Below are 25819 nucleotides of genomic sequence, written 5' to 3'. Positions count from 1 at the left end.
CAACTCTCACCTTAAGAAAAAAATTTCAATTTTTTTTTTTTTTTTTTTTTTTTTTTTTTTTTTTTTTTTTTTTTTCTGCAAAATGAAACCCCAGCAGACAGATAGCTTGGACAAACCCTCGTATTTCTTCAGAAATTTTGAAAATCCGTTGAAGAGTATCCCTCCAAAAATGACGCTGAGGCCGGATTGTACCCTCCAGGGCCTAGATCTGGCTTCAGAACAAGACTACACCTTCAGATCTGCAACCTGCAAAAACAAAAACAAAACACCCAGAAATAATATATGCAGGGATGAAACTAAAAACTGAAACACCAGCGAAATAATTACAGTATTCACAATTCAAAGGCTCTAAATAGCCAAATTTTTCAGTATGCCACGGAAATATTTTCAGAATTTTAAATTTAACATGAGATGCTTCAGAAAACCCTTCATGCATTCACAAGAAAAATTCAAATGATAAGCGCGGGATCAAAACTGGCTGGGCTCTTTAGAAAATGCTTTCTCGGGAGTTGGCTGGTTTAGCCGAGAACTTCCCCAAACGCCCATTGATCTTCGAAATCTAGATTTTCTTGCATAGCTTATTTCAACCATTAACGAAGAAGGAGAAAACGATACTAAAATCCAAATGTAATGGAGATACCTGCTATCATATTCAGAAATTTAACTACCATTCAAACCCTAGCAACTAAACAAGATACCTGTGTTTAAAATCACTCTCCATAAAGCTATCATCAATGGCTGAAATTAAAATCATGCACAGAAATAAAACATCTTAGAACATTTCCAGAAGAGTAACACCAGCAAGATTTCAATCCCAAAGTCTTTCTTTATTGCACATGAAAAATGACTACAAGAGAGCTTTCTTTAGCACACGACTCTCAGATCGAATGATCTCAAATGACCCTGACAGTGACAACCTATTTAAAGAAAAAAATCCCAACGGCTAATTCGAGTGATCCATGTCAAAGAGATCTCGACCGTCGATGAGGATCAAAATCTCTTTTAATCTCATCCATTGAAATTTTAAATATTAAAATTTAAAATTTTGCATTTATTTCTTCAAAACTTTGACTTATTATTATTTTTTATTTTATTTTTTATTTATTTTATTTTATTTTTTATTATTTATTTTTATCTTTTAATTATTTGTTTATTATTTATATTTTTTATTATTTTTACTGAACCCTCGGACTTAGCCTTTGAAAAAAAAAACCTAAGACCTAGGACTTATGAGGGGATTAATTATTTTCCAACTCTCAAGACACTTTACATCATGATTTTTACATTTTTACATCTCAAGGGGGAAAACCCATTTGACATAGACCCTCATAGACCACCCAGTTCTGCGACACAGATATAATCTAGTAGATCAAGCAATTTGTAATAACCTAACCAAACAGTTAGGATTATTTCCAAATTACTTTTACATGGACTCGAAGCACACTAGGATTCCCCTAAGATTCTAATGACAAAATCCATTCTGGCTTTGGGGTTAGGCTGAAGGAAAACTCCGCCGACCATGGGTCGGTGAGACAAAAAACCTTCCGGAACGTAGATCATCATTAGAAGATTAGGTTTACCTAGGAAAATACATACATGACTTAGATCTGCTAAGATTATTTACAATTTACACATGCAAACTAGGTTTACAACATAACATGATCGGGCTGATGATGACAGTCGAATGACATGGACATGTTGATCAGGTGCTGTCTCTTTTGCGATAAAAAAGGGTGTGTACTGCTATGGGTAGTTGACACGTAGTGGTCAACACTACAACAACCTTGTGTTTTGCATGCATTGGGTCTATTTTTGGACTTTGTTTGTAATGTCCCCAATTTTGATTGATTCTCTGAGGGGGGCCATGAGGAGGCTATGTGCACCAATGGAGAGAGAAGTGCGACTTTGGGAGGCAAGTAGGGGCCAACAAGGAGGAAATACACACCACGAGGGGGAAATCGAACTCCTATTGGAATGTGGGTGCCACCAAAGGAGGCAAATCGAACCTTAAGGAAGGGGGGAAAGTTAGTGGATTGTGGGGGCCACCAAGGGGAAGCAAAGAGGTCCATGGCTATATAAGGCAGCAAGGAGGCATTTCTCCTCATTATTTTTGTCTATTACATTTCGGAAATTAACATCTCTTAGAGTTGTTTAGCTCAAGGGTTTGGAGTGCTATTGAGCACAAGAATTTACAACGAAATTCCACCCCTTCTTCGTAGAACTTTGAGTGTCTCCCTAGTTGATGTTGATTTTGGATAGCATCGAATGTGCTCTAGCTCCAAAACTTTGTGGAGGGGCTAGAACATATGAGATCTCCATGACCCATAAATCGTTTGGAGAAATTCCACCCGGATAAGGAGTCATTAAAATAATTAGTATTTTTAATGGGTTCCTAAGTCTAAACTTAGGAAAATAAAAAGCTTAATGGGTATTAATAAAGATATGGGTGAGAAGCTTCTAAGAGAGGAGGATCAAGTCTGTTTTAATCTTAGCCATTGATTAGAGACTTAATCTTGGCCGTTGATTCATCAAGAGGAAAAGTATAAGAGAAGACTTGAGAGTCATTTGGAGACACACCGGGCAGATACCCAATATCCCGAGGGAAATTGATTCTCAAAGAAAAGGATATCGATTTCATAGGGAGAGTTGTAGGGTGGATTAAGAGGAGCGCATCAATAGCAGTCAGTGACTGGTGAGGAGGTCACGCAGGGCTATCGAGAGACAACGCAGAGGGAAGAGCAGGCAGACAACACCACTGGAGACGTAGTCCTCACGCACGCTGACACAAAGTGTTGAAGTTTCTAAGTTTACTTAGTTAGAAACCCTCCATGCACTTTATTTGATTTATTCCTACCTACTTGTTATTTTTTCCTTAACAAGTTATTTACAATGTAAACACTGAAAATAAACACCAGGGCATGCTCAACATATTACAGATCAACAACTAAAAGAAATAAGAACAAACACACCATATGACACCATTATTTTTCGACTAATGTCCCTGAAAAAACCCAATGTGGGAAAACTGGTGCAGCTATCTGAGGGTTCTCTTATTAAGCAATATTAGAGTACAATATGGGTGCCGAAACTGGCCTACCCAAAAAAGAATTTCCGTGGCAGTAATACCTCTCGGTTTCTGGCAAATCTACTGGTTGAAACCTCGGATAATCCTTCCGGCAGCTACTTAGCACCAATCTGCGCCAGAAACCCCAACGTCTGCCCAATTTGGACTGCGCAGCCTCTCCTAGCCCAGCGTTGGCCCCGCGTCAACCCCAAGAGGCCCTGCGTCACCTACGCTAGCCCCTCTGGTGCTCTGCACAACACTTAGTTGCCTCTGCGTGGTCCTGCATGAGCATTGGCTGCTCCTGCGTCTTTCTCTCTGGCTGCTCTGTTGTTATCCCAACATTATCTCTGACTCTCTGTCTCTCTGTACTCAATGCCCCTCAACTGCTCTCCGATCACTGATTCTATCTCTCTTAGCAAACCCACTCTAGAGAATAGAATGATTGATCACTCTGGTGTCCTCTCCAAGTGACCCTCAAGCCTCCTCTTATACTTTTCCTGTTGACATATCAACAGTCGAGATTAAGTCCCTAATCAGTGACTAAGATTAGATCCGGCTTGATCCATGTCTTTTGGACCATTCTAACACAGTTTCATATTAATACACATTAATATTTTATTTTCCCTCAGTTTAGATTTAGGGACACCATTAAAAATATTAATTATTTTAATATCTCTTGAATTGTTTAGAATCTGCTCAAACTCTTTCTGGGTATTGGAGATCTCATGTGCCCCAACTTCTCCACCAAATATCGTGGCTAGAGCACATCCGATGCTACCCCAAATCAACACAGGGTGATGTAGAAGTCACGCAGAGGTGGGTGAAGGGTCTCCAGGGTGTCATACGTTTTCCATGGAACTTTGTCTCAGGTGTTTTCTCATAGAAGTGTCTCATTTTCTCTGTAAAATCATTCTTTGTAAAGCAATTGTTGCTGAAGATTAATAAACCCTCATCTGCTGCACCAGTTTTGCCACATTGGGTTTTTCAGGGACGATTGTCCAAAAACAACTGTGTTGATCTGATTGATTCTTGTGCTTGTATATCACTATTATTTTGTTTATGTAATTATGTGATAACTGCAGTAGAATTTATTTTAATGTTTGCTAAAGGGATTTCGTAAATAACTTATTGTGAGAAACAAGTAGGTGAAATAAATCAGTTACTGCAGTAGAATTTCAGATTATAAATTTTCACATGGTATCAGAGCAGAGATTTGGCAACATGAGAGAAGAATCTGCTATGGGTAAGGAGCATGATGCAGAGGCATCAACTCAGAGGGACTCACGCAGATTTCCAGAAAAAGAAGAAAGCAAAAAGAAAATGGATCGTGATTATTCTATGTTAGCTTCCAAATTGGAAGAAGAAGTCTCTTGCCTAGCAAGTTATGCCTCCTCTGAGGTTTGGTATATAGATAGTGGAGCTTCCTGGCATATGAGAGGAATACAAGAATGCTTTTCAAATTATTAGGAAGAAACTATGAATTTTCAGATTACCATGGGAAATAAGGCAAAGTGTACCCGCGTATGAAGAGGTACTGTAGTCTTTCAAACCAAAGTAGGGGATCGACTTTGAGTAACCAATGTGCTACATGTGCCAGGATTGGGGATGAACTTACTCTCTGTATCTCAACATCAAAACAAGGGATATGCCATTTTCTTCATTAAGGAGAAAGTATATGTCAAACACCCGAGTTGGAAGAGGAAGACTCAGATAGGAATCAGAAGTAATAGGTTGTATAGATTACAACTAGAATCTCCATTGGCATTGATAGGCAACAATGGAGATAAAGATTTGAATGAGCTATGGCACAGGAGGATGGGACACTTACACCATGGGGCTTTGAGAATTCTCAGGAAAATAGTATCAGGAGTTCCAGAATTAAGTACCGGATGAGATGATGTATGCAGAGGGTGCGCTCTAGGCAAGTATGCCAAAGTAGTGTTTTCTAGAGGTAACAATAGGGCTTAGAGTGTTCTGGAATTGATACACTCAAATATCTGCCGTTCCATCTCCACAAAAGCTCTTAGTGGCGCCGAGTATTTTGTCACCTTCATTGATGACCATTCCAGGAAGACTTGAATCTATTTTGTAAAACCAACAATGAGGTTTTTGGTCATTTCAAATAGTTCAAGGCTCGAGTAGAGAATCTGACAGGAAAGAAGATAAAAGTGTTGTGTTCAGACAATGGTGGAGAGTACGTTGAGAAGAACTTCATTGATTTTTCGCTAGGGAAGGCATCATAAGAGAGTGGACAACTCCTTACAATTCGAAGTAGAATGGAGTAGCAAAAAGGAAGAACAGGACTATTGTGGAAGTAGCCAGGGCATTGGGTAAGATTACTATGGAAAGTGTCTTCACCGGGAAGACACCTGAAGTTGGTCATTTTAGGATATTTGGGAGTTTGGCATACTGGCATATACTCGAAGAAAAGAGAAAGAAATTGGATCAAACTGCAGAAAAAGGATATCTTGTGGGATATAGAAAGAATGTTAAGGCATATAGAGTCTATCTTACGGGGAATAGGAAGGTAGTAGTTCGGCGGGATGTAAAGTTCATGGAGGACAAAGCTTTCAGGAAATCCCGAGAAATGCCTTCCAAGGAGTAGTCAAAAGACGATCCGTTGGTACAACCACTTCGACCAACAAAAACTAGTACCTGTAAGTTTCTTAAAGGATCCGCTTCAGAACAGGTGGAATGTCAGGAAGAGGAAGAGCAGATGGATTTACCCACTACCAGTGGAAGAACGAGCCGAGAACTTCGTCAAATTCTACGGGATGCAGAGGACTTCGTTGGTGCACCCAAGAATGAGAAAAGGGAGCGAAGACAACCAGATAGATACCAGGCCTTGGTAGCTCACGTTGGGGAACCCTCTAGTTTCCAATAGGCCGTACAACATCAAGTATGGGTAGATGCTATGGTGGAGGAATACAGTTCTATAATGGTCAAAGATGTCTGGGAAGTGGTATCTAGGCCCCAGGACAGGTCAGTGGTAGGTTCGAGATGGATCTACAAAGTCAAATATGCTGTAGATGGCAATGTGGAAAAATACAAAGCCAGGTTTGTTGCTAAGGGGTATGCCCAGAATGTTAAATTATGGTATGTTCTATGCTTAAGAGCAATTTACTTCAATTTTTCTTTTTAGCCAAATATCAATTTCCAAAATAGCAATCACATCAACATGATAGTAAAATGCAGATAGAGCATAAATGTAAACAATAGAAGACATGCCAAAACAAGAGGACATAAGATGTGGCACCAACCAGGGATAACGCCCAATGCAGGGAAGCCGTTGATCAATTCTTCTTATATTCTTCAATATTTCAACAGAGAGAGATAATACAATTACACAAATTTGTAATTTTATGACAGTAGCAACAAAACCCTAAACACCAAAGTCAAAGTTTGTCAAACATGTCAGAATTGACCTTAAGTCAACCTCGGTCAACTCGGCCTCCAACAACAAGTATAGGCAGCCCAAAATAGTCCAAAATACCTAGTCAAACTGCAGTCAAAGTCTGGTCAAACCTGCGACAACTCTTTGACAGTCAACGTTGGTCAAAGAGTGGTCAAACTTTGTCAAAAAGGATGAATAGAAATGCGGCCTGCCTAGGAGAGGTTGCCCAACCTAATCCGTAGTCAAGAAAGCCTCCATGCTGGTCAACGCTATCCAATTTGCCCACTTGTAGCTAGGTCAACCCAAGTCAACGCTGCCCTAACCAGAATTCTGTCCTCCTTTCAGCCACGTGTGAGAGAGAGATGCTCCTGTAATGCGTAGGAGAGAGAGAAGAATGTATGATGAGATGAATGGAATAATGCCACAAGGTCTCTTCCTTTTATATGAAATGTTGAGGATAAGTTGGGGGCAAAAATCACTGTTTTGCTTGCTGGCCGACCTTGACAAATTTTCAAGAATACAAATAGATTCATATCTCATGAATACGTGTTGGAATCAGATGATCATTAGATCAATCCCAAACGTCTCGGTGAGAGGAATCCAAGAAAAATATCAACTGCCATAAATAAGGTGACCCACATGGAGTTTGGCCACTAGTTTTCAATTTTAACACTCCCTCTCAACTAGGGAGAACTCCATCTACTAATCCATTTGTCTATCGGTACTATCTTTGCCATCAATGCACTGCTCTACTGAACTATGAAGAAGAAGAAGTGATCGAGAATGTATCTTACCACCCTCTACTGACCCAAAGTCAGTCCCATGTAAGAGAGAGTGTCTAATAACACTCTTACCGACCCGAAGTCAGTCCCAATGAAGAGAGTGTGTCATACCACTCTTATTGATTCGAAATCAGTTCCAAATAAAGAGAGTGTTTGATGCCACTCTTATTGACCCGGAGTCAGTTCTAATTTATCCCAGATCAATATCATCATAGCATAGGGAGTATGGTAGTTACACGATGCGTCCATCGGTAGTACTATGGTCCCTATCCTTATTTCCCTACTCATTGGCCAGATGAGAGTACTTCCCATGAGTCCCAGATTGCATCGGTAAGATGTCTCAGCAGGAGAATGATGAACCACTCATGTTGCCTACGTGTCGCCATGGGGTATCACAGGGGAACGTTGAACCACTCACCTTGTACACAACAAACCACTAGGGAAGGTTGAACCACTCACCCTATGGTTGCTCATCACTCCAAGAAGTACCCCAAGTCCCTTGGAGCTCCCAGAGCGCATTGTATATGTCATACATGACCCTCATAAGAGGGCCTCTCCACGACTCCTAGTCATTCTCGGAAAGTCAAGAATTTGATCTTTCCCAAGGTTTGTCAGAATGTTGACGACCTGCTCATCAGTCCCAATATGGAGTCTTATTGCTCCTCGTTGTACCATATCCTGGATAAAGTGGTACCTGATATCGATGTGCTTGGAGCGATCATTAAATACGAGATTCTCTGGTAAACAAATCCCACTCTGGTTGTCACAGAGGATCATGTTAGTATCCAACGTATGTCCAAACAACTCACTAAAGAACTTTCGCAACCAACAACTTCATAGGAGGCCATAGTTGCAGTAATGTATTCGACCTCAATGGTGCTCAACGCCACCGACTTTTGCTTCCTGCTCATCTAGGATATCGAAGCAGAATCCAAAGAGAAACAACATCTGGAAGTGCTCTTTCGGTCCACCACACTGCCCACCCAATCAACATTGGAATAACCATACAACCTCACATCTTCGACAATGTAACTCAGTCAATGAGTGATTGTGCCTCAAAGATATCTCTGAAGATTCTTGGCACCAATCCAATGTGAGTGATGAGCCTAAACCATATATTGGCTCAACGTGTTGACTGCAAAACATATATCCGGACGGGATTTCACCAACAACATCATTGCTCCTATGAGTTGACAATACTCATAAGCATTTCCCCATACAGGTCTTGCAATACTATCGCATAACTTCTTGAAGTTAAGCTCCATTGGGATACTCACGGGCTTGCAGTCCACCATACCAAATATTTCCAATATCTTCACCACGTATTTTACTTGAGATAGGAAAATTTTTCCTGTCTTTTGCGAGACCTCCAACCCTAGGAAGTAATGCATCAGTCCTAGGTCCTTCATCTCAAATTCAGAAGACAACTCCCTCTTGCATTTGTGAATGAGAGGGTCTGCACCTGTCAAAAAGACGCCGTCAACATACAACACCAATATGAGAGGCTTATCATCTTGAACCTTAAAGTAAAGGTTCAGATCAGCTTCACTCCTAGTGAATCCCAACTTCATCGAATAGCTATCGATCCTCTCATACCAAGCTCCGGGTGTTTGCTTCAACCCACAAAGGGCTTTCTTCAACCTGCATACATGAGATTCCCGATTATGAATCTCAAACTGTTATGTAAAAATGATTTATTATTTAAATTTTAGATTTATCATTTAATTTTAGGTTAATTAGACGAAAGGGCACGATCATAAGATCATGCCCTTTCTCCAAAGGGTGCCCATGGCGGTATATAAGCCAGGAACCCCCACTATAAACTATATATATATATATATATATATATATATATATATCCCTGTGTATCATAGAAGTTTTCACTTCATCTGGTATCGGAGCCCAACAATCCTTGGTCACATCTATCGCTGCGTCACTCACGTTCCTGTCACCATTCCACTCGTTACCATTCTGCTTCGTTGTCCTTGGTCGCTTGAAGCTGTTTATCACCACCAATTCCCCACATCTTTCCATCCACCTCGTCCGTGCACTGCTCACCGCATCCATTCCCAACGTCGTTCTGCTGTCCGTCGAACCACGTTGATTCTCTCTGACTACGGCTCTGTCTAGCCATTCCGTCCGTTGACCATCCAGGCCACCCGCATCTCCCTGCGACGCTGTGCCCACGCTGTTCGCACACTTTTCGCCGTGTTATCTGCCCACGTCTGCCCCAACCAATGTAGCCATTGACTTTTGGGTTGTGCATTTCATTTAAATTCGTCCATTCATTTCATTATATATATATATATATATATATCTAAATTATATTAAATAATTATATATATTATATATAATTTATTTATATATGCATATATTATAGTTTGTAAACTATACATTAATATATATATATATATATATTTTATATGTCATATAATTAAATTAATTAATTTAATTTAATTATTTAAAAAAAAATTTAAGCTGGCAGATAAATACATGCCTCCACAAACTCGCTCAATGTCGACAATGACATTGGCTGATTTCAATAAAATATTGGTTGACGCGGAGAATAAGATGAATATCAACATCGATGAGGTCAATAAAAAATTAGCTGATTTCCAGAACAAGTTTAAGGGGTAGGCTGACGATATCAAGAGGCTTCAGGATACGACAAATTGAATAGAAATACGGATGGAGCATCACCATGTCCAATCAGACATGAGTCAAAAAGAGACCTTAACATTGCTGAACCTTGTGTGTAAAAAGATGAATCTTACACCCGCACAACTACTACGAGAAGTTGAATAAAATCAAGAGCACAACTCATCAGATTCAACGAAATCAACAGACTCTCAAGGAAAAGCTGAATCCCCAAAAAAATCAGCGACACCCCACCAAGAAATGAGTAACGCGACTCTTACAAATAAGCAACTCTGGGATACCTTTACCAATCAACACCCCTTTTTCGCTCAACCATTAGCGACATACCAGTGAAGGGCAAAAGTCGAGATGCCTAAATTCGATGGAAACGAAAAAACAATGTTGCATGGATAAATAAAGCAGAAGAATACTTTGAGATATATGACATCAATGATGATGACGAAAAGCTCAGGCAAGCATTCATGAAAATGGAAGGGGAAGCATATAATTGGTATATGTGGTGGAAGAAGACAACACACATCATTAGTTGGAGAAAATTTAAGATATAAGATTCCAAGGTGTAAAGGAAGAAGAGTTCTTTTCAAAACTCATCAAATTACGACAAAAAGGAAGTGTGGATGAATACACTCAAGAATGGGAGACCTTAGTAACACGAGTACCTGGGTTATCAGAGTCTCGTCTAATTCAATCATACGTCTCGGGACTTAAAACCCATTTACAAGTAGAATTTGAGATGCATGACATTACATCAATAAAAGTAGCAAGACAAAAAGCAAAAACGTCCGAAAAGAAATTCGAACAAATATTTTGGTCAAAATCGGAAAAAACATATTCAAGACGAAGAATACCCTAGTATGTGGACTCAAATAGTACAAGATATGTTCCACCACATCGTCGTGAAGATGAAAAATCTAATGTGGAAATGCAAAGGATAAAAGAAGGTAAATGCAAACGCTGTGGTGAGAAGTGGGACCCCAAACATAGATGTGCTAAAGGAAAAGAACCAAAGAACCTATATAATTGTGAAGCAACTAATGATTCAAACAGTGAAGATTTTGACATAGAAGAAACAGAAGATGCCCCAGAATTCTCACCAGAATTAGATGACGAAAGTATTCCGCAAGTGTCGCTATCAGCTATGACAGGTATATCACAACCTCAGACGTTAAAGTTGAAAGGACATATAAAGAAGAACAACATAGTGGTTCTCATTGACTTTGGCAGCACCCACAATTTTTTAGATGCAACCGTGGCAAAGAGACTCAATATTTTTTCATTTCCCTTACCAAACATGAAGGTGATGGTAGCTGACGGTAAGAAGATTGAAAAAGTGGGAAAATGCCATAAGGTCAAATTGCAGATTCAAGACTTTAATTTAGAATCTTCATTCTTCACTGTACCATTAGGAGGAGTAGATGTGGTCTTAGGTATCCAATGGCTACGAACTTTAGGTACTTATGCCGCCAACCATCAAGTACAATTCATAAAATTCAAATGGGGGGGTGTCAGAGGTGCAAATTACACGGTTTGCAAGCACCAGAAAATCAACTTGTATCATCATTTCAGATGATGAAGATGATTCGAAAAGGAGCACCTGCTTATGTAGTACAATGTCACCAATTAGAAATGTTATCTGCAAATATGATCAATGAAGAGTCACCAGAGATACAAGATCTAATTCAAAAACATGAAAAACTATTTCAAGACCTACCTATGAAGATGCCACTTAATAGGGAAATTGAGCATACAATAGAAGTCAAGGCAGGGTTAGACCCCATCAACATCAAGCCATACCGATATCCACATCACCAAAAAACGGAAATTGAGAGATTAATCCAAGACCTTTTAAAGTGTGGGATCGTCTCGAAAAGTAAAAGTCCTTACGTTGCTCCAGTGGTATTGGTAAGGAAGAAGGATGGTTCATTCAGGCTATGCATTGATTATAGAGGATTAAACAAAATAACAATAAAAAACAAGTTCCCAATTCCCTTTATCGATGAAATGTTGGATGAGCTACATGGCGCAAGGTACTTCTCAAAATTGGACTTAAGATCAGGCTACTATCAAATTAGAATCAGATTGGAAGACATACCAAAAACGACATTCCAAACACACGAAGGTCACTATGAATTTAAAGTAATGCCGTTTGGATTAACCAATGCACCAGCAACGTTTCAAGCAACTATGAACGAATTATTTTGTCCACATCTTAGGAAGTTTGTATTAGTATTCTTTGACGATATTCTAATTTACAGTAAAACTTGGAAAGAGCACTTGCAACATCTGGACAAAGTTCTTACACTACTAAAAGAACATCAATTTTATGCAAAAAAATCCAAATGCACCTTCGGAAAGGAAGAAGTAGAATACCTTGGACACATTATATCCCATGAAGGCGTAAAGGTGGACCCTAATAAAATCAAAGCTATAAAAGAATGGACCAAACCTGTCAATATATCCAAGCTAAGAGGGTTCTTAGGTTTGATTCGATATTATCGAAGGTTTGTTAAAAATTATGCACATATAATTGCACCTCTGACAAATCTTTTAAAGAAGAATTCGTTTCTATTGGATGAGGAAGCAGGAAGGTGTTTTGAAAAAATAAAGGAAATTATGTCTAATGTGCCCGTATTAGCAACACCAGATTTTTCTAAACCATTTATCATTGAGTGTGATGCTTCCGGATTCGGTATAGGTGTAGTATTAATACAACAAGGGCCCAATAGCTTTTGAAAGTAGGAAACTCAACAAAAGAGAACGCCTCAAATCCACATACAACAGAGAGATGCTTGCTATTATGCGCGCACTAGCTAAGTGGAGGCAATATCTTTTGGGAAGTTTTCCATTCGAACATACCACAATAGTCTCCAGCACCTCCTCCAACAAAAAACACTTTCCGAAGAACAACAAAAATGGATTGAAAAAATTGCTGCCTTTGACTTGGAAATACTACATAAAAGAGGAAAAGACAATGTAGTAGCAGATGCCCTATCCAGGAAAGATGAAGAACCAACACTACTTGCAATTTCGGTTGTTGTTCCTAAATGGCTTAACGAAATTCGAAGTGAGTATGCCAAGGATCTAGAAATAACGGCAATAATCCATAACCTTCCCAACAACTCAAAATTTGAGCGGAAGAATGATATCCTATGGTACAAGGGAAGAATCTATCTAAATACAAATTCCAAGTTTAAATTTAAGATACTCAAGGAGTCACGTGACTCACCGTCAGCTGGACATGTAGGATTCTTTAAGACATACTACAATGCACGTCAATCTTTCTTTTGGAAGGGAATGAGTCACGATATTTAGAAGTATGTAGCAGAATGTGACACATGTCAAAGGAATAAAAGTGAAAATATTACGACACCGGGATTACTTCACCCTTTAAACATTCCAAATCAGAAATGGGAAGAAATTTCGATGGACTTTATCGAAGGATTACCAGTATCTGAAGGCAAGGACAAGATTTTCATAGTAGTCGACAGACTCACCAAATATGCTCACTTTATGGCAATAAAGAAATCATACTCAGCAAAAGAAATCGCTGAAATATTTTGCAAAAATATATATAAGTTACACGGTTTTCCAAAAGTCATTGTGAGTGATAGAGATGCCAAATTCAAGGGTAATTTCTGGAAGGAGTTGTTCAACCACATAGGAACCTATCTAAATATGAGTTCCGCTTATCACCCTCAAACAGAGGGCCAAACAGAGGTTGTCAATAAATGTTTGGAGGCCTACCTACGTTGCTACGCTACAGAAAAACAAAATAAGTGGGCTCAATGGTTACATCTCGCTGAGTGGTGGTATAATTCTACTTATCATACGTCAGCAAAATGTATGCCATTTCAAGCTTTATATGGGTATGAACCCCCAAAATGGAAGGATCTAGCTGTTGTCTAGAAAAATCTACCTGTTGTTAAAGATCAACTAGAAGAAACCCAAAAAATCGTCCAAATATTAAAAGAAAACTTGAATAATGCAAGGAATCGTATGAAGCAACAAGTAGACCGAAATAGAACCGAAAGAGAGTTTGAAGTTGGAGAATGGGTGTTTGTCAAGTTCCAACCATACAAACAATTATCCTTAAAACAAAAAGGAGAAAACAAATTGGCACCAAAGTTCTATGGACCTTTAAGCCTTCTAGAGACAAGTTGCGTATGGTTTAAGCCTTCTAGAGACAAGTCGTGTTCACAACGTCTTCCATGTATCCTGCCTTAAAAGGGCACTAGGCAACAATTAATCAGCGCAAACAACGCTTCCATCTTTGGATGATGAGGGAAGGGTCATTCTAGAACCAGAAGGTATTTTATCTACTAGAGAAAGAAAGCTTCAACATCGTACAATCAAGGAATATCTGATCAAGTGGAAGGACTTACCCGAAGAAGACGCTTCCTGGGAGAATGAATCATTTTGTCAACAACATTCGTCGTTACGTATGCTTTATGGACAAAGCATTCTTTCGAGAGGAAGGCAATGTTATGTAAAGATTATTTATTATTTAAATTTTAGGTTTATTATTTAATTTTAGGTTAATTAGACGAAAGGGCATGATCATAAGATCATGCCCTTTCCCCAAAGGGTGCCCATGGCAGTATATAAGCCAGGAACCCCCATTGTAAACAATCGTCATCGATCAATTAATTATTAATAAATAGATAAATCTCTCTCTCTCTCTCTCTCTCTCTCTGCGTATCAAAGAAGTTTTCACTTCTCAAACCCCTCGGTTTGTTCCACATAGACTTCCACTTTAATTGAACCATGCAAGAACGCGGTCTTGACATCCATTTGATGTAGGTTCCATCCTTGCGAAGCAGCAAGGGCTATGATTGAGCGGATGGTGGTGTATTGGGCAACAGGTGCAAATATCTCATCATAATCCACACCTTCCTTTTGAGAGAATCCTCGAGCAACAAAGCGAGCCTTGTACTTTTTAGCACTCCCATTAGCTCCATGCCAGATTTTGTAAAGCCATTTCGAGGTGACGATTGATTTGTCTTGGGGTCTAGGAATCACATCCCAAACATCATTCTTCATGATGGATTCGTGTTCTTCATTCATAGCATCCTTCCATACTTGATGCTTCACAGCTTCTTTGAACTATGTAGGCTCATTTTGAATGATGGTTTCTCATAGTGGTCAAGTATCCTTGATACTTGGTTGGCTTCTTGCTTTCATGGAAAGTCCCTCTGGGTGCAATATGTCTTTCGACATCTTCAAGAGTCCCCCTAAGCCATGAGGGCCTCTTCCTAGAGGAGGAGGGCTCTTGAGGAGGAGGATCAATAGGATCCATAGGTTCTTCAACATCCAACATTGTTTCTTCAACCTTGCTAAGAGCCATATCTTCGTCAAAGGTGACATCATGACTTATTTCGACTTCCCTTTGACCAGCCACATAAATTCTATAGCCTTTAGAATTTTCGCTATAACCCACAAAGATTCCTTTCTTTTCAGATGCACCCAATTTGCTTCTTTTCTCTTTCGGCACATGAAAGTATATGGGACTTCCAAAAATTCTAAAATGAGAGACATCGGGTTTCTTACCAGTGAACATTTCTTCGGGAGTCTTGGAATCCAATACTTGATGTGGGCATCAGTTTTGAACATATACGGCGGTATTCGCAGCTTCGGTCCATAGAAACTTTAGAAGCCTTTGATCATTGAGCATGGCACGAACAACTTCCACAATGGTACGATTATTTCTTTCAGCCACACCATTATGCTTAGGAATGCATGGTGTTGTGGTCTCCCTCTTAATGACAGCTTCTTTGCAAAAGTCATGGAGCTCATTGGATCCATACTTGGTCCCATTATCAGTCCTTAAAATCTTGATTCTCTTCTTGGTTTGATTTTCGATCAAAGCTTTGAAGTGTCAGAACCAGGTGAACACTTCATCCTTATTTTTCAAGAAGTAGATCCAATTCTTGCGAGAATAATCATCTGTAAAAGTGAGATAGTATAAATATCCTCCCTAAGAGTTCATGGGCATCATACCAGATATGTCGGAGTGAACCAACTGCAAAATGTCTGAGGTCTTGCTATGGTTTAAGGGGAATGGTCTCCTTTTGAGCTTTCCTTCGACACATCCTGGACATACACCTTCATGCTCTACTTTGAACTCGGGCATCCCTGTCACCATCTGTCTCACATTGGGTAGAGCCTTATAATGAAGTTGGGCAAACCTCCGGTGCCATAGTTCAGACTGTAGAGATGTGTCACAAGACATGACCCTCAACGGACTTCCTCCAACTTGATATAAAGAGTCAACCCGGAACCTAAGAGTGAAAGTATCTTTAAAATTCTTTTTCCAAACACTTACCTTTCCATCAATGAATGCCACCTTGTAGCCTTTGTCTTCCATTGCCAAAATGGACACTAGGTTCTTCTTGAGATCAGGTACATATAAGACTTCTTGCCAGTGGACTGTGTTACCTTGATTCAATTGAAAGGTATCATTCCCTACACCCTTTATGGGATAGGTGGAATTTTCTCCAAGGATAATCTCCAAGTTTGTCTCCTTCTCTATCAGATTAGAGAGAGCTTCCTTGTAACTAGTGAAGTGCCTTGAGGCACCACTATCAATAAGCCAATTGCCCAACGAGTCCGGAGGAGAGGTAGTGGAGAGGGCCGATATCAGATAATACTCATCTTGCTTATTATTAACAACATTTGATTCATACCTGGAGTTCCTTGCTTTCTTGGAGGGTTGACCATTTCCTTGATTTCCCGCATTCCTCTTTCCTTTGCCATTGAACCTGCCATTCCTTTGATTGTTGTTGAAGTTGCCCTTGGAGTGATTTTGATCATCATCATGTGACGTGTCCTTTCTATTTGGACACTCCCTCGCATAGTGGCCAAATTTATTGCAAACAAAGCATCTTCCTTTCCTTCCACCCTTCGATCCGGGCTTTCCTTTGAAATGACCTTTAGACCCAAAATTATTTCTCCTTTTGGCATGAGAGGAGAAAGAAGTGGGGTTGCCTTTGTTTGAAGGCATTTCTTGCTCCACCATCCTTGTCTCTTCTTGAATGCATTTCGACATCAATTCTTCAAACCCTGAAATTTGATCATTATTGAGAAGAGTTCTAAATATTTATCATTCGGATGGGAGCCCTCCAAAGGTAGTGATATTTAGTTCCCTGTTAGGAATGACTTCTCCAATCGATAGAAGATCATTTTTGATCTTAGTGATCCTTAAGAAGTAGGATTGAATATCCTCGTCCTTGCCCTTCTTAATATCCTTCAACTTATTTTTGAGGAACAAAACTTGATTTGCATCACTAACTTTAAACAAGCTTACCAATCTGTCGTAGATCTCCTTGGAGGTGTTCAACTAGGAAATGTAGGCCACTAGACGCTTGTCAATTGAATCTCGGATAATCTTCTTCACTTTGACTTCACCCTTAGTGTACTTGTTCTTTGTTGTAGCCGGTGCATTTGATGGAGGCTTCAGAATTTTACCCCTCACATAGTCCAACACTTCTTCCTCTTCCAATGTCAGATCAAGAGACATCTTCCATCTGCGATAGTCAAACTTCTTACGGAGCTTGTCTTCGGCCGGGAAGTGGGATGAGGAACCCTTTGAGCCTTTTGTCCTTTCCTTTTGTCTTTTGGTGATTGCTCTTTCACTCTTGCTTGGGCTTTGTCTTCACCTCAGCTCCGATACCATGTTAAATTATGGTATGTTCTATGCTTAAGAGCAATTTACTTCAAATTTTCTTATTAGCCCAATATCAATATCTAGAATAGCAATCACATCAACATGATAGTAAAATGCAGATAGAACATAAATGTAGACAGTAGAAGACAAACCAAGACAAGAAGACACAAGATGTGGCAGCAGCCAGGGACAAACCCCAATGCGGGGAAATCCTTGATCAATTCTTCTTATATTCTTCAATAATTCAGAAGAGAGAGAGTACAATTACACAAATCTGTAATTTTATGACAGCAACAACAAAACCCTAACCAGCAAAGTCAAGGCTGGTCAAACAGGTTGGAATTGACCTTAAGTCAACCTCAGTCAACTCGGCCTCCTACAGCAATTACAGGCAGCCCAAATCAGTCCAAAATACCCAGTCAAACTGCAGTCAAAGTCTGGTCAAACCTGCGGCAGCTCTTTCACAGTCAACGCTGGTCAAAGAGTGGTCAAACCTGGTCAAAAAGGCTGAACAGAAATGTGGCCTGCCTAGGAGAGGCTGCCCAACCTAATCCGCAGTCAAAAAAGCCTCCACACTGGTCAACGCTATCCAATCTGCCCACCTGCAGCTTGTCTTGGAGGTGACTTGGATCAAGGGTTGTCTAAACATATTGTAGAGAATGGCTGCATAGGAGAATATGGAATGGGGGTCTAGGTCAGGTGGGAGGTCGAATTGGTAGGAAAAAATGGTATGCTAGCAGTTTTTAGTGGAATGGATGAGAGAAGTGCTCAAATCATGCCTCTTATGTAAGATAAAGAGGACAATACCTCAAAGGACTTTGTAATATAATCCTGCCAAAATTGTTGCACCTTATTTTCTTATCTAGTGATATTGAATTTTGAAATGCAGTTGTACTTCATGTAATAATATGTTTAATATTTGAATATGGAAGAAAACGAACTACTTTTTTATTACTCTTTGTGAAAACTGCAACATTCTGGAAAGATAACCAAGATTCATCAGTTGTATTGATGAAGGATGCAAAGTACATATTTAGTAAAATCTTTACAAAGTTTCAGTGTTCAAATGGAGATATGAATTAAATTCTATATATTGTGAGATTTGTTTTAGTGAAATTAAGTTTATGATGAACATACTCGAAGTACAAATAGTGTAGATTGACAATCACAGTGATGAAACTGCAGGAAAGATGAATGCAGTTGAACCAGAATCAGAGGCAATGATTTGTGATGCTAAGGAAGAAGAATTGATATCATCAACTCTATTACATAGCAGGAATTCTAGTATGACTGCTTCTGTGGATATTTTACTGAACACTACTATGTGGAAAGGGAATGTAACACTTATCAATGAGTCAGGAACACTTTGGAGGCTGCCACAATCAATAATTGAAGAGTTAAAACAAGCTGATGAAATATATGAACTTGGTCATGGGTTACGCAAATGCAGGTCTCCAGATTTTTTTGCTGAGATTACTGGTTTGCAGGTTACATTATATATCCTTGTACACATCATAGTTATTATTGTGTATCAAGTTGTTGTCCTGGGGCCTGTGCTGTTATACTGGTGGAATATATCGTAGTTCTGATCTGTTATCCAGAGTTACAATAACTTCTTTTACCTTGTTTCTTCTGAGCTTAAAGGTGAACCGTTTGAATTTTCTATCTTTCACATTATTTTAATTTGTCTTCATAATTTGTTACAGACATTACAGAGGGCCTGGCCATGGCTCCGGAGGATTCTGCCTCAAGAGCCTGAACTTGTGTGTGTCTTACCTCTGTTGTGGCAGGTATGCAATCTATTCTTTATTTTCATATGTCACTGCCTGCAAATTGTTACTATTCATTTGATCCATTAGTGCTTCTCTTGTGACAGTACTAATTGTCACTAATCCAACTGATTCATTATGTGCTGCACTGTACTTGGATGTTGCAGTGTGAGCTTTTATGGCTGCAGGAGGGGTTAACAGCTTGTGCAGGGGAACATTTTGTAGACACAAGACAACTTTATTTCATACTTTGCAATGTGGTTAGTGGGAAGGGTTGTGAAAAAGAAGCAGAGGTTGTTATACAATACTTTTCATGTAAGCTTGGAGACAATTGCAGCCTTATTCGTTCCCAGGCTCGTTATTGCTTAGCGCGTATCTTCGATACCTTGTTTTCCTCCTCGGAAGAGGTATCACTGCATGGAGAAGGTGGTCAAAATCTCTTTGTTGAATCAAATACTTTCTTCAACAGTTGTAACTCAGCAAGAAAGGAGAAACACATTAGTATCAAAAGAACCTTTTCAGTTACAGATGATTATGAACTTGGATGGTTAGATGGAACAGAGGCCCTTCCAAATTCGATCCTCAGTAGTCTTCTACCTGCTATTCGAACTGCTGTTCAAGTTGAAACATCATTTGAAGTGGTAAGACTAATGTTTTACTGTACAATGTGAATGAGATAATTTCAGAATCTCAATATTTACATATATTTGCATACTTAGAGATATTGTGTTCTGGGGGTAGTTTTAATGGTTTCATTTATTTGTCAATACAATAAAACAATCAGATACTTTCCTTCTTGTTGCATGTTCCAGTGTCATTACTGTTTGTATATTATTTAAATTTTATGTGTGGTTTACATTCATGTTAGTAAGTGAAGTTTCTTGCTGTATTTTCTTTAACTTATATTATATTGTGCAGGTAAGTTCATATTTGAAGTTCCTTGAGAAGCATTCTCCTCCCCTTCCTTCCCATCTTTCAGCAGCTTGTGTCATTGCAAGGCTGCTTGTGCAGCGGAAGGACTTTGCAGCTTTCTTGCTTTTAAGGGATAATGATTCATACATGATTCGCCCATCATCTTCAGCTGTTGGGTGGCACACCTTTATGATAAAGCTTATTCTTGACTCTCTGTGTGAAGCTTTGATAGTTGGGACCTCTAGTCCATTAAATGATGAAGATGTTGCTGGCATTGAATCATCTCTTGTAACTCTTGTGGTGCCTCAAAATGATAATCAAGATGCACAGAGTTTGCGCTGTATTACACTACACAAGATTGTTCTTGATGCTATTTTACTTGTTTTATCCTTGTGTTCAAATGGGCAGATCAATGATAAGTGTAAGAATCCCACTGTTGAAAGAATGATACAAATCTTAGTACCAAATGTTGCTGGAAAGATGGTTGTACCTTGGTTGGAATCAATGACAGGGCAGCAATTGCCATTACTCTCTGAAGAACAAGCTATGGGATTTGCTCAGAGCTCAGACAACAGAATTGCATTTGCAGGTAGAGTCTCCATTTGTGACTAATTGTTTATGGGATGCAGGTTTCTGTAACTTGTTTGTGTATCTTTTTAAAAATTAATACATATTATCTTGTCAGAAGCCATATAATCTGTTAGGATATGTTATACATTGTAAAATTAGTAAGTTAAGACTTGCCACATTGACCATTTGTACAGAATTTGCTGATCCATCTTGAACTAAGCAATAGCATAATTTTGCTTCCCATCTCTAAAGCAATAAGTGTTTTGAGTATGTTCTGCAACCTTTAAATTCCTTTCTGCCTTAGACTCTTTCTCTTTAAATTGTACCTCCCTGCCTTCATAAGATATACTAGAATGCCTGTACAAGCTAGTAACTTAATTTGCTAGCTTGTTTAGTGTGTTGAATTTTGTTGACCATGTACACTAGGTCTCTTGTGTGATTCATTTTTCACCAACTGCTTTAGGTTTGCATGTCTCCAATTTTAGGCTAAACCCTGATTCTGGAATCTGGTACTACACTTGGAAAGTAGATTGTGACTGTTGTTATAATCTTGTAATATATTTTAGTGTTTATGAATAAATAAACTACAATATGCTGGGGTATGTGACTATGGTTATTTATAAGAATACCCTACTTGCAAAGGCCTACCAATTTGCTTTGATGTAGAGTAATAATGATAGAGTACTGCAGTTTATTTATGCACTCCTTATTACTTGTCTAAGGTGAATGTACCAAAATATTGTTGATAGTGTGCAAAACCATGCTGATGCTTATATTCTTATCCTGGGTGTATTTGCCTCTTATGTTGGCTCTGCTTCTGTATTGATGTGAAAAATGTTATAAATGGTGTCTCACAGGTTGTTTATGATTGCAATTAAATGAATGCTTGATATAAATGCCAATGATTGAGTTGCTAATATAAATGATGTGATACTCATGAGCTGTATAAAACAATGTTATCAGAGCCGAACGGGTCATTGAACCAATTGACCCTGTTGAGCTAGGAACCCGAAAAGAAATTGGTTGACGAAAAAATACATAAAATATTCAATATATATATATATGAATCCAAACCATTTATACACAAGTATGCAAAAGTTCTCATTTATATAGCATGTAAGAGTGCATGTAACGAAAATAGCACTTAGTGCAATACATATTTGAACCAAAAATACATTGACGGAGAAGCTATAGATAGCCTCTATTGTCAAGAAAAGAAAATCATGCTACAACAAATACTTACATATAATAAAAAGTCATTGCCTATATTGGGATCCTCATCATCAATTTCACCCTCTAAGCATTAAAATAAGATAGAAAAAGCTTAACATGTCAAATCGAGATTTTGTTTGAGTGATGGGTACATTTTTACAAGGGTCATGATAGAGGAGTTCAACTATCAATGCCACTAACATCAATGTACAGAGAGGGGTTAGTGATCTTGATTAAACGATAATTTGTACTCTCCTACAAGACAAAATCCAATGGAAACATTGCAATCTTCCCAATGCTGAAATCCTAAAAATTGTAAAGTCTATTGGATTTTGAGTGGGATCTAAAATTTGACTTTCTTCATATGAAGTCCAATGACGTTGGAATTGTCACCCTGCATGTCAAAAAGGGTACATAATTTTTTTTGTAGCGTTTATCACCACCATTGTTAGGCTAAGGTCACAAGTCAACGCATTATAAAAATCATCTGAGGTTTTGTTTTAGGTATTTGAAACACTAGGATTGGATGTCAGCAAAGGAGATTGGGGTGAGAAAGCAACGAGTTGTACAAGTTACAATTAGACGCTCCAAGGGCATTGGTTAGCAGCGACAATAAAAGAGATATGGCATAGGAGGATGGGCCATATACATCATGGAGCGCTTAAGTTGCTCAGAGAGATGATGACAGGTATTCCAAAAGTGAGTAGAGAACATGATGACGTATGCAGAGGGTGCGTGCTTAAGTTTTCAAAAGCAACATTTCCAAGGAGTGAGTATAACCATGGGTGTTTTACAGCTGATACACTGATATTTGTGGTCCATTGTATACAAAGTCTTTCAAGGGTTACAAATATTTTGTGACTGTCATTGATGATTTCTCTAGGAAGGCCTGGATTTGCTTCTTGAAGATAAGAGACGAAGTCTTTAGTTGCTTCCAAGAGTTTAAGGCTCTTGTGGAGAACTCAACAAGAAATAAGATAATGGGGGTGAGTATATAGAGAAATTCTTCAAGGAGTTATGTGCCAAGGAGGGAATCAAGAAAGAGTGGACAGTTCCATACAACCTGCAACATAATGGGGTTGCAGAATGAACGAACAAAACCATAGTTGGACTAGCGAGGGCCATGGTATATGATCAGGACATGGTTGGATATCTTTGGGCAGAGGCGTGTAGCACAACAATTTACATTTAGAATAGGGTCCCCCATAAGGTGTTGGGAAAGATGACACTCAAGGAGGAATTTATAGGGAGAAGCCAAAAGTGTCATTGCAGGTTTTTTGGCAGTATCGCTTATTGTCACGTTCCACTTGAGAAGCACACCAAGTTGGATTCAACTCTAGAGAAGGGGTATTTCATTGGTTACAACGAAACATCCAAGACATATAGGATCTATATTGTAGGAACTCAGAAGATCATGGTGAGACAAGTTGTTTAAGTTTAAGGAGGAGAAAGCCTTCAGGAGATCTCACGAGTTGCCAGTGGTTGATTAGAGTCAGCAAGCAAAAGCTCCAAGGGTTGGGCAACAATCTTAGGTGCATGGAACAAGTACAAGTACAATGACTAGTATAGGTACTGGTGCATAGGAGAGTTCATAGAATACGGAGCAGGAGCATGATGAGGAGCTTGAAGCTCCACCCTCTACAGTTGGGAGGAGGAACCACGAGGTGATTCGGACATTGAGGGATGCAAAAGAGTTTGTGGGGGATCCTAGATCAAGCACCTGGGATAAGAGACCACCAAAGTGATATTTAGGTTACAAGGTGTTGATGAGTTAGTTAATTGACAGTGAGCCTTCCCACTATGAAGAGGTTCCACAACACCAGGTGTGGCTAGATGCTATGGTGAAGCAAAACTCCATCATGCAAAATGTGTTTGGGAGGTGGTTCCTAGACAGTTAGAGAGAGCAGTGGTTGGTTTTCATTAGATCTATAAGATCAAGCATGCTGCAAATTGCAGCAGAGAAAAATTCAAAGCTAGGTTCATGGCTAAGGGTTTCTCTGAGAAAGAGGGAATAGATTATGAGGAAACGTTTTCTCTTGTGGCCAGGTACACTTCCATTAGGTTGTTGAACTCACTTGTGGCATAGGTGGGATGGCAAATTCATCAAATGGATGTCAAGACAACATTATTGAACGAAGTCATAGAAGAGGAGGTGTATATCGAACAACCAAAGGGTTTTGAGATGCATTGGAGGGAAACCCATGTAAGCAGGTTAAAGAGAGCACTATACGGGCTCAAGCATGCTCCCAGGGTGTTGTATGATTCGTATTGACAACTACTTGCAAGAGATGGGATTTGTGAAGTGTGGGGTAGATTCAAACCTCTACTATCTTATGGTTGGAGGTGAACCACTCATTCTTGTTTTGTTTGTGGATGATCTATTCTTGATTGGGTCACCGAGGCTCATAGAAGACTACAAGAGGGACTTAGCAGCAAAGTTCGAGATGAAAGACTTGGGGTTAATGCACTATTTTCTAGGACTCGAGGTGTGGCAAATAGATGGAGCAATCTTCCTTGGTCTAGGGAGATACATTTGGAGATCTTGAAGAAATTCAGGATGTTGGACTGTATAACCATGTCTACATCCATGATAACCAATTAGAGGGACATTGATGCATCAAAGTAGGAGACAAAGGACCCCATCTTATATAAACAACTTATTGGCTCTCTCATGTACCTAGTCAACACAAGGCCAGATATTTTCTTTGTAGTCAACACTCTTAGTCAGTTCATAGTGGAATCAAAGAGAGCGCATTGGATAGTACCAAAACATGTGCTACGATATCTACGAGGTACAATTGAGTATGGGTTGAAATATACTTGAGGTGATGGTATCAGGTTGATGGGCTACACTAATGCAGACTGGGAAAGTAATGTAGTGGACTGGAAAAGCACTTCAGGGCGTTGCTTCAACATTGAATCAGGGGTTGTCTCTTGGTACAACAGGAAGCAAAATTTTGTAGCATTAAGCTGTATAGAAGTAGATTGCTTGGCATCGAGCATGACAACATGTGAGGCAAGAGCAATTTGAGCATTTGGCCATTTGCTGGTAAGTCAAGTGGATCCCCATCAAGTGTACTCAAATGGAAGGAATTCTACCTTGCCTATCCTCTGATAATATATGGACACAGACATAAACTATCAAATTTCCCGTGTTTTCCCGGCTTTTCATTTCTGCAATCCCATAAAGTAACATGCCCCCCTAACCTCTTAATTTTCACTTGATTTCAACAACTCAGATCAAAAGCTTTCCTTCTAGTTTCATCCAACTCCACAATTTGATCAATCCTGTGTTGATTCTAAAGGAGTTGGTGTGAAAATTTCTGAATCTAACTATCAGAAATCCTACTGCAATCACTGGTTTATCATCTCCTACTTGTTTTTACATTCAACAAGTTTATTTAATTTCTTAAACAACGATGAAAACACTATTGTAGACTACACATACATACGGAATTGAACTGAAATATAACGAGACAAATACACAAGGGACACCATTATTTTTGGATAAACGTCCTTGGAAAAACCCAATTCGGGAAAACCGATGCAGCATATAGAGGGTTTGTATTATTAAGCAGATTTCTGAATACAACTAGGGTGCCAAATCCGGCTTGCCCAACAGAGAATAAACTTGGCAGAAGTACCTCTATCTAGAGACAGATGAACAAACCCCACAGGTCACTGCGCTGTTCCCAGTCCTGGGTAACGATGGTTGCTCCAAGCTCTGCGCTGGAGTTGCGTCATTGAGACACTGCGTTAGAGCACTCCCTCTGCGTCACTTCGTCAGAGCTCTCC

General features: G+C 39.3%; 1 protein-coding gene across 4 annotated transcripts in view; it reads left to right on the top strand.

The window, feature by feature from the left end:
• The window catches only part of LOC149196394 (uncharacterized), a 491550-nt gene that overhangs the window by 142082 nt on the left and 323649 nt on the right, over positions 1-25819 (top strand). For all 4 annotated transcript variants that reach the window (XM_089405541.1, XM_089405540.1, XM_089405539.1 and 1 more), the window contains 4 exons: positions 18747-19048; positions 19268-19351; positions 19498-19971; positions 20249-20831. In XM_089405541.1, coding sequence (XP_089261667.1) covers positions 18747-19048; positions 19268-19351; positions 19498-19971; positions 20249-20831 — 1443 coding nt within the window. The remainder of the gene's footprint in view (positions 1-18746; positions 19049-19267; positions 19352-19497; positions 19972-20248; positions 20832-25819) is intronic.

The sequence above is a fragment of the Pinus tabuliformis genome, chromosome 2_2 (assembly GCF_031772625.1).
Source record: "Pinus tabuliformis cultivar Carrire ecotype Pingquan chromosome 2_2, CPIR1, whole genome shotgun sequence".
In the NCBI taxonomy this organism is placed as follows: Eukaryota; Viridiplantae; Streptophyta; class Pinopsida; order Pinales; family Pinaceae; genus Pinus; species Pinus tabuliformis.
This window is presented reverse-complemented; position numbering and strand designations above follow the sequence as displayed.